The sequence below is a fragment of the Pituophis catenifer genome, unplaced genomic scaffold (assembly GCF_029215685.1).
Source record: "Pituophis catenifer annectens isolate HBS135680 unplaced genomic scaffold, rPitCat1.0.hap2 SCAF_4, whole genome shotgun sequence".
NCBI lineage: Eukaryota > Metazoa > Chordata > Lepidosauria > Squamata > Colubridae > Pituophis > Pituophis catenifer.
Window position 1 is genome coordinate 91,926,104 of NW_027256884.1, and position 13,029 is coordinate 91,939,132.

The window sequence follows — 13,029 nt, forward strand, 5'->3', positions numbered from 1 at the left end:
CATCTAGCATAGAAAACACCTTTGTTTAGTAAATGTGTTCCTACCCTAATGTGATCCTTTGCAGCTATTTTGTGTATTGTGCACAACTCCAGTAAATAATTTTTAGGTGTCTCATTAATTTCATTAAGATTTTCAACTCTGTACGTTAATAGCCACCATTTTGGCTTTTGTTTTGCCAAAATACTTCAAGGTATGTGATATAAAGGACTTACTCAACCTTTTCAAAAGACATCCAGAATTCCTCTTAGAAATTATTTTAAAAGCTTCCAATGACTGATGATTTTTAGTTTTGCACAGATGGTGTTGCATTTATGCTACGTGTACAAGAGATATTGTGTGTATCAAAAAAGAGTTGGAGGAAGAATCTGCAGTTGCAGGTGCAAGCAAGATCAGAGAGCAAAATCTGCAAATAAAGAGATCTGCATTTGGAAAGGACCGACTTGACATCAAGAGTAAATCAAGACAAAGATGCTGTCAAATCAACAACATCAAGAAATGCTCTGACAATAGTACGTTAGTACTACCCTTTAAAGAGCACATAGAGGCCAGGATATCTTAAGGTCTGCATGTGATAGAAGTCAAATAGCTCTTGAACTTAGTTAAATATAGAATCTGAAAAACAATTACAGCATCCTCCAATCATAGATTAATTAATGGAGTTATAAGATAATATAGACTACTTTGAAATGCCCCCTGGTGCATTTTATAGTGGTAGTTATAGAGAGTAACAAATGACCGAGTCAGAATATAATACAACGATCCCTCATCCCACCTTCCCAAGCATATAGAGACTCTTTTGAGGATTAAATAATGGCTCTAGCATATTGTAGACTATCATGACGTGAAAATCAGAGACTGATTATTTTGATATTGGCAGCCTCGTGTAACACTTTTCTGTTTTATATTGTGGCACCAGGTAGGATGCAGTAGTCTACTCTCCCTGCAGCTATCCATCATCTTCTCACCTTAAACAGCATAATTACAGAGGAATTATTGAGGCTGTCATTTGTACTTCTATAAGAGTACAGGTACAGACTACAACAGATAGTTAGGACTGCAGAAAAAACAACTTGAACCAGCCTGTCTTTCATAGAAGACCTGTATATTGCATGGGTCAAAAGGAGGCTGAGAAAATTACTATAGACCCCTCATATCCTGGACACAAACAGTTTCAATTCCTCCCTTTGGCGCGCCGCTTTAGGGCACTACATGCCAAAACAACTAACATAGGGCAGGTTTTTTTCCCTGATGCCATCACTCTGATGAACACTTAATCCTCACAGTTCTATCTTATGTCTAAGTATATTCACCTATGTCAGGGGTCTGCAACCTTATACACTCAAAGAGCCATGTGGACCCGTTTCCCACAGAAAAGAAAACACTGGGAGCCACAAAACCCTTCCCGTGCCTGACTATTTCTTGAGCAGCCGCAAAACTAGCATATATAGTTAAATTCAACGTTCTGTTTTCTTCTGAAACTTTTCTTTTCTTGGATTTATCCATGGTTGGCCTACCGGGGGTTGAAAATCAATAAATGGCGATTGTGACACATATTTTGAGTGAAAGGGAGTCGCAGCAGAGGGGTGAAAGAGCCACATGCGGCTCCAGAGCTGCAGGTTGCTGACCCCTGACCTATGTTATGTGGCTGAAGTATTATTATTATCCTTCTCATCTTCCCTACTACCCCCTCTTATTAGTATCATTATGATTATTATTACTCTGTTGCTTTGCATGTACACTGAGAGCTTCTGCACCGGAGACACATTCCTTACGTGTCTAATCACATTTGGCCAAATAAAGTATTCCATTCCATTAAACCAGAAGATGTGGTTACATTAGACATTCACTGCACATTTTTATTAGCACAATACCTCTTAAACACTACTTTGAAATATTTTACAGCTGTTAGAAGGATCAGACAGGTGAGAATTATACCTTTAATAGATGGTGAGTTTAACTTAACTAGCAAAAATATTGTAAAAGTTAATATTCAGTGATTCCATTATCTTGAACAAACACTGAGACCAAGCTTGGTGTAGTGGTGAAGGCATCTCAGGTTAAAAACCGGGAGACTGTGAATTCTCGTCCTGCTCTAAGTACAAAATAGATGGGTGACCTTCACCCAATCACTTTCTCTGAATCCTAGGTAGGAGGCAGTGGCAAACCACTTCTTAAAAACCTTGCCAAGAAAACTGCCGGGAGTTGTCTAGGCAATCTCCAAAAACCAGACACAATTGAACTTATTACTCTATTGAAAGTTCATAATTCTAGTACCAAGCTAGCTAGAAAATGTAAATGTTATTGTTATGCTGGAACAAATGTACACAATGTCCATGCAGCATACTTCTATTTGAATCCGGCTTTTACTAACTATATTTTTCTTTGTAGCACTTGATACTTTAAAGTACAACTCATTTCAAAATTAATAAAAAGACTTGGCATCTATCTCCTCATGGGAATTGAAGCAAAGGATTCATGCAGAACAATTAAAGACATAACACAGCTATGGGATGAGAGGGGTGCACTGCAAGTAATCATTACAAATGTTAACTCATCTAAATAAAACCTTCACTTAACAGAGATCCGTAGTTTACTGAGCAGAATTCCCATTATTTTTGCTCTTTTCAATAGATTTCCAGCAGTCACTTCTGTCAATTGGTATTCTCTACCCCACCTCAATTCTAACACAATCAGTAAATGAAAACAACCTGAGTGGACCAAACTGGTATGAAATAATAAACAGTCTAATCCTAGATTAACTAGGTATGTGTGGGTGGCTTCAGTTGAAATGACAATACTGTTTGTCATCCATTTTCTATAATAGAGTTTATTATAGAAACAAATATTTTCCACTGACTCTTGAGGAAAGTAGCCAGAGACACAAATACAGAACTCTCAGTAAACAAAGAAGCAAAGAAGAAGGGGAAAATTGACCTTCTTATTGTAAAAACAGCACGTGGCCTGGGTAATTTTTTCTCACTGCTTAGTGTGCATATTACAAATCACTACAAAAATGTGAACTGCACCAACAAATATGGAAAACAACATGTGGAAACCAATTATAAGAAATACACAAGATTGTGAATTTCTATTTACAGTACCTACCTAAAAGTAAGCCCCATTGTCTACTTATTTATGCCCATAAGTAAGTATAAATAGAGATATGGCTGCTTTAAAAAGCTACTGTGCTTGTAGTCCCGTGAGTTCCAAATGATTTTTTCTGCATCATTTTCAAAGTATGCAGAGTTTTGATGTATTTACTTGTATATATTTTACTACTTTTTATTTACACTTATTACTTAAATAACTCTGGAATCTGCTTGAGAAAATATTGCATGAATAAAATAAATAAATAACACCACTTATGGACACTGATACAAGAATGATTATGTAATCAAATATTTTTTTTCTGTGTAAATGGCAAATTTGTTCCAGAAGCTGCTCAAACCCCTGAACACAGATTTCAGGGGCAAAATTCTGCTACATATATAATGAAATTTAACAGCAAATATTGGAAACGTGGTCTGGTTCATGGTTTCATTTCACCATACTCCAACCTTTTGCCATTATATATAATATTAGCAAAATTATGCATGCTAAGAACAGTTAATCCTATAAATGTCTCTTTCGTGCAATTCTGATTGAATGCTTGATGAAAGCAGGGAAGAGCTAGCCAGAAATTTATTATTCATTATTAATCCTTATTGTGTGAAAAATTACTACAATTATTACTACAATTTTCAATATATTTTCATGGTTTCTTACTGTAATAAATCAGACCCTTAAAATATTAGACTTGTAACCTTTCCAAGGAACTCCACTAGTTAAATTCAAATTGGCTTTGCAGGAATGTTTCTCTCCTATAAGAGATGCTTTAGACCCGTGATGGTGAACCTATCACACGTGTGCCAAAAGTGACAGAAGTGACATGCAGAGCCATTTTTCCGGGCATGCGAGCTATCGCCCAACTCAGCTGCAGCTGTGCATGCACGTGTGCCCTAGCTGGTGTTCGGAGTTGCATTCATGCAATTCAGGGGACCCAGCTGGTCTTCGGAGCTCTCCTGTGCATGCACATGCATTTGCACATGTGCACGAGAGTACTGGTGCACAGCGTGCACATGCGCAGATGGTATTCACGTGTAGCATAGATGTTGTGATTGTGCACACAGTGCATGGTGGGGTGCATGCGCAGATGGTGTGGTTGCATGTGCAGTGCACGGTGGGGGCACATGCGAAAGCTGCTTCACATGCATAGATGCTGCGGTTGGGAGGAACCGCACTTTAGCACGGATGGCACACGTGCGTGCAAAGTACGCAAAGCACGGACCTGTTCGGCACTTGGTGAGTAAAAGGTTTGCCACCACTGCTTTACACCAAGCATGGCCCACAGGCTACATGAGGTCCTGGACAGTTAGTAATCAGTTTCCACAAGATCATAATATAAATAGCCTTTTTAAAAAGAAGTTTGTTATTCATATACATTAACTATATTATATATTTTATATGTGGTCCGAGACAATTTCTCTTCATTCAGTGCAGCCCAAGCAAGCCAAAGATTGGACACCCATGCTTTACAGCCTTATACTAAAGTTTTTTGCAAAAAGAAAACAAATAAAGTTTACTTTATTCATATATTTATTTCAATTGCCTTTCGACTTTTATAACATCTTGCATGAAATTTTATTACTTTAGATCAGGACTGTCAAACTTGCGGCCCACGGGCCAGATGCATCATACACTGGCCACACCCATGCCCAGTTGAGCGAAGGGGTAAAAAGTCGTGATACATCATGTGACACCGTGCAACACGAGTTTGACACCCCTGTTTTAGATAGTATCTAAAGCTAAATTGCACATTTCTCTATCAAGTTTCTATATCATTTGTTATTGGTCAATAACAATACGACTGAAAATTATTCATGAACATATTCATTAAATATCCTTTTCTTAATATATTTTATTTTCAAAGGATTGGAATAATTAGTATTAGATGTAAGTAATTTAGCTTCATTTGAAAAGAAAGCAAAAATAAATTGAAATTAATGTTAATTAATATTTAGCAGTTTTTCTCTAAAATGCCTAGTATAATGAATATTCCAAGAAATGTTACACATAGCTTTCATCATCATGTTTAATCTCTTGTAATACATAGATCTGATGAAGGGATCTTGTCTATCAAAGCTGTGGTTTTGCTATACATGAAAAATACCAAGCAATTTAGAAACTTCTAATTTTTAAAGAACTATGAATGCAACCCATGAATGCATAAATAGCCCTAATTCTCAGTTATAAAGGTAGCATGGTTTACCCCAGTGCTGAAAAGCCTGAGGTAAATGTTCCCAGTTCGGACCGGATCACCCAATCTAGTAGCCATGGCAGCAGGTGGTTCGGAGAACCGGTAGCAAAAATCCCTGCGCCCTCCCCCCCACCATGCCCAGCTGAGCCGCACGATCATCAGAGGCTTTTTTTTTTTTACTTTTAAAAGCATTTTTTCTACAACCTCTTCCGACGAAAAAATGCTTTTAAAAGAAAAAAAAAAGCCTCTGATAATCGCACGGTTCAGCTGGGATCGTCAGAGGCTTTTCAAAGCATTTTTTGCTTTGGTGGTAAAAAAATGCTTTAAAAAGTCTCTGACAATCCCAAATGAGTTGCCTGATCGTCAGAGAAGCATTTTTTGAAAAGCCTCACTGATGATCCCAGCTGAGTTGCCTGATCGGTAGAGGCTTTTCAAAACATTAGAAAAAATGCTTTGAAAAGTTTTTTTTTAAAAAGTTGGCCACGCCCACCCAGTCACATTACCCTCCCCCATCAAGCCACACCGGTAGTAACAAATTTTACATTTCACCCCTGGCCTAGAGCCCTCAAAATGGGGAAGGTGATTGGGAATTATAGTTCCATAACAAAATTAGAACCAGAGATTACTGCCATCCTGTTTTCAGCTGACCAGAGCATAATTATGCTATTAGTCACTGGTTTGAAAAATAGGAAAAAACAAGGCCAGATTTAATTTTCATTTATTACAAATAGATGCCATAGCATCATTCTTGCCCATTTTAACCCTCAGATCAATAAAGAGAATCTAGATGATTCATAGATCACACTAAACCATGATGTTATACAATGTGGTGGGCGCTGGGCGATTCAGTCGGGGGAAATGGCAGGGCTCTTACGAGCCCCGCAAAAACCCTGATTGGCAAGCTGCTGCTGGCAGATCTGCGGACCTACCCTGTCCTGCAGGGACAGGGGAAGAGAGAGGGACCCCTTGGACAGTCAAGAGGAACAGGCAAGTTCCTCGGGGCCGGAGGAAGGCCTCTGAGTCGGCGGTGGGGGAGCGGCAGTCATGGTGACTGCCTCGAAGCCCGGGCCAACCAGAGAAAGCACTGTGCTGGAGGAAGAATGGAAAGTGAGAGTGAGGTGTTCGGAAGCCGGGTAAGCAAGACCAAACCCAGGCGGGAACAGTGTTTAAACTGTGGATATTGATAAGTGTGCCCCAGCCTTAATCAGCGGCTATGGTGTATTGGGGCAAGAAGATTTGTAAAAGGTTTTCCCTTTTTAAAAGGGAAAGACCCACCAAAGGATTATGGATTCTATTGCTAATTTGGAATGATTGCTTTTTTGGAAAGTTATAAATTTTGAAAACTTTTATTTTTTAAACGAGAATGGATTATTCTTGAAAGAGAGAAAAAGGGAAGAGGCGATAAACAGGACTTTTTTAAAACAAAGGGAAAAGACAAGCGGATAGCTTTGCAATACACAAAATGGAGACTGTGAAGAAGTGAAAGTGTAATTGCTTGCTAGCAGCCTGGAAGAGAAACTAAGTGTCTTGTTATTTTAACTGGATTACTCTGGCAACAAATAAAGATGTTATACAACCTGGTAAACCTAAATTAAATCATGTGTCCAAGTACTTAATACAGGTAGTCCTCGAGTTATTTCCATTGTTAAATGAGACATTTGTTAAGTGAGTTTGGCCCCACTTTATGACCTTTCTTGCCACAGTTGTTAAGTGAATCACTGCAGTTGATAAATTAGTAACCCGGTTGTTAAGTGAATCTGGTTTCCCCATTGACTTTGCTTGTAGGTTGTAAATCACATGATCATGGATGCTGCAACGGTCATAAGTGTGAAAAATGGTCATAAATCTTTTTTCAGTGCTGTTGTAACTTCGAATGGTCACTAAGTGAACTGTTCTAAATTGAGGACTACCTGTAAAACTAACTGATTTCCCAAAAACCAAGTTCATAAAATTTGCATTGATAAATAAATTTACTTAAAATAAGAATGATGGTTTTCATTGATTCCCTAACAAGATTAAGAGTGAAGTTGCAGCCTGGATCTATCTTTCAATTTTCATAATCCAGTAACAATATTAGTTTTAGCTATTGACTTTTTAATTTGTAAAATATTTGTCCAATAAATTATTGTTAAAAATGGGGATTTATTTCTTATTGTCTGTTACTTTATTTCTTATCTCTTGTTTTGTATCTCTTGTTCTGTATCTCAGTTGCTTATTTTGATTGCCTACCGCTAAACAACAAGACCAAAAACAATATTCTTTTACAACTTGGATGAATTGATATGGATTGATTGTTTAGTACATTTCTATTATTTGTTTATGACTGTTTTGTAATTATATTGCTGTGATTTGAAAATAATGCTGTACAAAACTGACCTCCTGTCAATTAGAAATAATTGAATTAATTTTTTTTATTATGACCTTTGACCAATCAATAAAAACTGTAATGGTATACAATAGTTTATTTTTTAAAAGAAAATAGTAAGTGAGCAGCATACAGGGAATCCTTATTTAGCAACTATAATTGGGTTTAGACCTATATAGTTATGTAAAGCAGCCACTAAGTGAAAAATCATGTGGCTGTGATTGTGGTTATAATTTTACTTCAGTTTCTTTGCTTTATGACATCAGAAGGATTGATCTCAAAACAACCAGGTGAGCCCAAATGGTGGGGAGATTTTCTGGAACTCAACTCATGAAGAAGCTGGGAAAAAGGGGAAATAGTCTTTTTCCACACTCCCACAGTCTTTGGAATGCTCAACCTGGCACTGGCTTAATTAGCAAGAAGAGAAATGATGTTTGTATTTACCTTCTTTGGAGAGGAAGGGATTACAACAGAGTAAGCAGGCGCAGAATGGAGAATACATATCAAAAGGAATGTGCTAACCCTAGGATACTGATGACTATGAGCCACCAGCTGCTTAAAAGGCAAAATAAAATCTTTAGTGTGAATCTTATTAGGGTCTTGTCAATTTCAGGCAGCAGCTGACAGCACAGTCTTGGAATCTACTGCTTTAATTAAGATCAGATAGCTGAACTTGTTAATTTGCAGTTAGCACTTTTTAGGGATGCATTTACACAGTGGAGAACAGCTGCTCAGAAACAGCTTGCTGGTTTAGGCAAACTCTCTGTTTGGTGTGGGGAGAGAAAAATGGGCCAAGACAATGCACGCTAACTGACACATAATTACAAAGGTAATAAATAGAGGTGTAAAGTTACTTTTTCATCACCACTGTGATTGCAAATGGTCTTTGTGGCAGTCATTAAATGAGGACTATCTGTAGTAAGATAACATGCCATAAGAATTTTACAGTATCTGTGTGCATTATCTACCTTTTAAAACTGGAACGTTTTTACAATCATTACAGATAAACTCTACTGAACATTGTAAGATTTTCTTAAACACTTCAAGGAGGTGAGGAGTTTCTTATATCAAAATGATTGGACCTTGAGTTTGATATAATGTAAAGTAGTACCATAGTATTCTATGGAATGTCACAAAGAAGAAAGAATTCTGAACAAAAAAAACTTTTATCACAATACTAATACCCAATATAATAGCTGACTTATATTTTAAATTGCAAAGCAAAATAATAGGTTTTGGGGAAAAAAAATATTTAATTAGAATTCTCTATAATGTTTAAAAATGTCAGAAGTCTTAAAATCAGCACAATTACGTACAACTTAAACATAATTATTGCTATATTACAATAATAAACAGCAGTCACCTTTTAAGGAGACTTATTTCTCCTAACTGATTGCACTTAACTACTGTTTGGTTGTGTCTTCAAACCAAATCAGCCCTGTAACATAGAAAGTGTTGGTCAACATGATCCAGCCTAATGTAAATTCATGTGCCTTCCACACAATAAACTCTGCTTCTCTGGGATGTAAATTACCAATGTAATAACTGGACAAGCACTCAAGAATGCGGAGCTAATAATAATCACATTATGCCAGCTGTAATCCAAACACAACTAAAAGGGTATTAGGTTGGAGAAGGCTGTACATTCAAATACATTCAAATGCTGTTGCTAAAATTCAAATAAACTCCCATTTCAAAATCAGCAGTAAAATAGACATGTGTAAATCCAACAGTCTCCATTTAGAAACTTGTCAAAAATGCTTTTAAATAAAGAAAACTAAAATCAATCTTAATATTATATGGAAAGATGGTCAGAGAGACAGAAACTTAAAACATTAAAGATATTACTTTCTTTGGTTCATTTTAGCTTTTGAGAAATCTATATATTTAATTCATAATTGTTGGGCATTTAATTTTCCTCTTGGAATGTATTTCCTTGTGGCATGCGTTCTGTTATTTTAAGTTCAGAGAAGATATTAAATAAGGTAGAAATTTAGGTAATACAATGAATATTCAAAGAGAAATTGTAAATCCTATATTTTATAATCCTTAAGATTTAAGACAATTATTTTTAATTGGCTAATCTTCAGGACTGAATAAAGTCAACAAAATACAAAGAATGTTTCATTTCTAAGAACATATTTGAGTGGAGAAGAATCCATAGTAGATCATGTTGTTTGAAAATAAATTTAATGAGGCCCATTGTTTCTCCATTTTTTCTGAGGCATTAACGAATTCAGAAACTATCATGCTTTACTTGTGAGATATTTGTGTATAAGTAACGTACACTAAACTGCAATCCCTACGAAATTTAATAGGGCTTACCATATTTTTGTGTTGTCTTAAAGGACCATTTTTTCCCCAGCATTCATTTTTAGATCTAGGCAAGGAACACAACTGAAGGATCACTTTTCTCAAAGAAAAATAGTTATGAGATTTCCAACAGATACCTAAACTTAATTGATCTTCTTGCGTGGCATGGATCAGTTTTATAAAATTTAAATTTACGATATCCTTTACAAAAGCAGCCACTTTCACATGATCATGTGCAAAAGAGGTTATGGCAGCTTACATCTGGAATAAGTATTAGGTAGGAATTGCCTGAATTGTTCAAAATTAATTCAAATAATCAAAACACCTTTCAGTGTTTTCTCTATTTTTTTTCTGTAAATAAAAGCTTAAATAGAACATTGGTGATAACAGGCAATCATATACTGTACATAAAGCAGAACATCTGCAGGTGGGTTAAGACAGTTACTAAAAGAAGGGCTAGGAAGACAGTTCAAAATTCCCTCTCTTCTTTTACTGCAGTCAAGTTACACAAAGATCCTGGTAGCAGAGAACAGCACACAAAAGTGTTAATCCTGATTTGCAGAAATGGCAATACAATGCAGAAAAGAGAAGGAGACTTCACCACACAGGACATGTAAGCTCAGATACATAGCCTTGTATAATAAATTATTAAATTAATCCCAAACTTTTTGAATCTCTATCTGTGTATCTGAGTCTCTCTCTCTCTCTCTCTCTCTCCCTCCCTCCCTCTCTCTCTTTCTCACACACACGCACACACACACACACACACAAGTACACGCACATCTCAAAGTACCTAAAGAATGTCATTTTCTTTTGGCATTTCAAAAAGCAAAATCACATAAATGTTACTCATCTTCCTTGCCAATAAAAATACAATACTATAATTAATAATTTCCTGTTTTATATGGTATCCAAAATCAGCTGTTTGAAATAGCCATTTTGCTCCAATAGTACGGCTAGTCCTATCAATTATATGTACACCACATACAAGACTGTCAATATTTTATGTTCATTTAGAAAACTCAGTCTTAGTACAGCCTCCCTACGAAAGACATCTAGTTTCTTGCTGAAATAAAAGTAAGTAATTATGCATACAGTACATCTAATATGCCTAATATTCCAGAAAGATTGATTGTAGATTAACACAATAAATATGATTTTATGCTGAAAAATACTTCATTTCCTTGCAATGATAGGGTATTTTTTTTTAACTAAGGAACATTATTGTGTTCATACATTAGTGAATTACATGGTGAAATAGCATACAACACTTATACAAAGAGCTACGTATATAAACACTGTATTGTCTACAAAGCTTATTTTTTCTTATGATCAGGAACTACTTCCATAAAAAATATATTTAGCAATTTAATAGTCAATTATTATATATTAAGATCAATTTTAATAAGTGATATATTTAATATATATCACTTTTTCTTGATAATTGGTTAGCAATGAGGAGGAGACTTGGCAAAGTTGAAAGACACCATCTGAACTGAAGTTTACCGCACAACACTATGTTTATATTCTTCTTTCTGCAGCTATATCACTATAGACTGAAGGTGTATTTCAGTAGAACACATTTTTAAAGTCAAACATTCTATATTTTCTTTCCAAAAGGTTTGCATATGATATTGCTTTGATGTTTAGAGGGCCCAAGTATTTGAAAACCTATTTGCTGATTGTGAACAAAACTGTGCTAGGTAGATGCATCCAAAGCCTACCCTTTAAGACGCAATAGTTTTCAAGACTTGTCGATATAATTTTAATCAATAATTTTAGTAAGCAGGACTAATAACATTTAATCTTAGAAAACTAGAAATTCAAAAGCTTATTTTTTTAATTGGAGAGCAATAATATCCAAATTATTACAATACATAGAAAGGCATAATGTATTGATGAAAATATATTTCATTTGTTCTCGCTATTATATTTTCTTCTTCAATTTTGAACTGATATGAGCCTTGGATTAGGTGGGCATTATGTTGCAATTCAGAAAATCATGAGAGAGAGTAAGGCCATATAACTCACAACGTGACATTTCCCTGATAAAATATAAGACATGACAGTGACAATTCCCATTGACAGACTATGGATAGTCTATCCCTCATGAATAATAGACACCACTAGTAAATTCTGCTGGAGCAGTGCACTATTAGTAGGTGGACAGCAATGCCAAAAGATACCCTTTTTAGTCCAACATTGTTTGCAAATGGAAGCAGGCTCACATGATTTCCAGGCCAAAACCACAGGACATTAAAATGTTTTTTAATCCATCTGCCAGCCCAGCTCTTCATCAGGTGATAAAATTTTGTCTTTTGAAAAGCACTGATCCAAAGTGATGGAATTTGAACAAAATGCGTAGCTGATTTTTAACAAGGAGACGTAACTACAAGTTTGCACAGAGATTTCCTTCCTGGTACAAGCAGAATATGACATGCAAGAGAAGCTTGCTCTTTCCTCCATTTCGGGGAAGAGAAATTTTTTAAATAGTTTCTTAGAATATGAAAAGTCTATCTTACCTGCAATTGGGAGCAAAGCCTGAAGGATGGCATTGATAAGTATTCTTTTCAGCTTCATTTCCCCCCCAAGGTTGTAAGCCAGTTGGGGATGAAGAAGAAGGCTGAAGACCACAATTGAACAGATAGCAGGACAAGGAACAGACAAGAGAAAAGGCTTTGTTCTTCTGACTGCCTCCACAGGAAGTGCAAAGCCCATTGAGATCTTTCAGAAACCACCTGCTGGCAATAAGGTTGAAATACACACTCTTTTGCTCTACCATCAGAAAATTCAATTAAAAATGGCTACAAACATGTATATCTGGAATGATCAGTGAATGTTAAACTTTGAACTCCAGCAAAAATGGTGTTTTACGCAATCTCCAAATTTCAGTGCAAAATATGTGTCTTAGCTTCATCTATGGTAGCTATCTGGCACTTTGATTCCAACCTATAGCCATAGCCAGACTCCAAGATTTCCTTTGCCACATTTTCTTCCTACAGGATATCCTGGGGCACATCCCCCATACCCTGGTTGAAAGTGTCAGTGTGGGCCT

General features: G+C 36.2%; 1 protein-coding gene across 1 annotated transcript in view; it reads right to left on the minus strand.

Annotated features, from left to right (window-relative positions):
- The window catches only part of CD247 (CD247 molecule), a 28,542-nt gene extending 15,988 nt beyond the window's left edge, over positions 1-12,554 (minus strand). Inside the window, exon 1 of the mRNA XM_070943724.1 lies at positions 12,497-12,554. Within this exon, the coding sequence (XP_070799825.1) occupies positions 12,497-12,554 (58 nt within the window). The remainder of the gene's footprint in view (positions 1-12,496) is intronic.
- Positions 12,555-13,029: the final 475 nt, after the last annotated feature.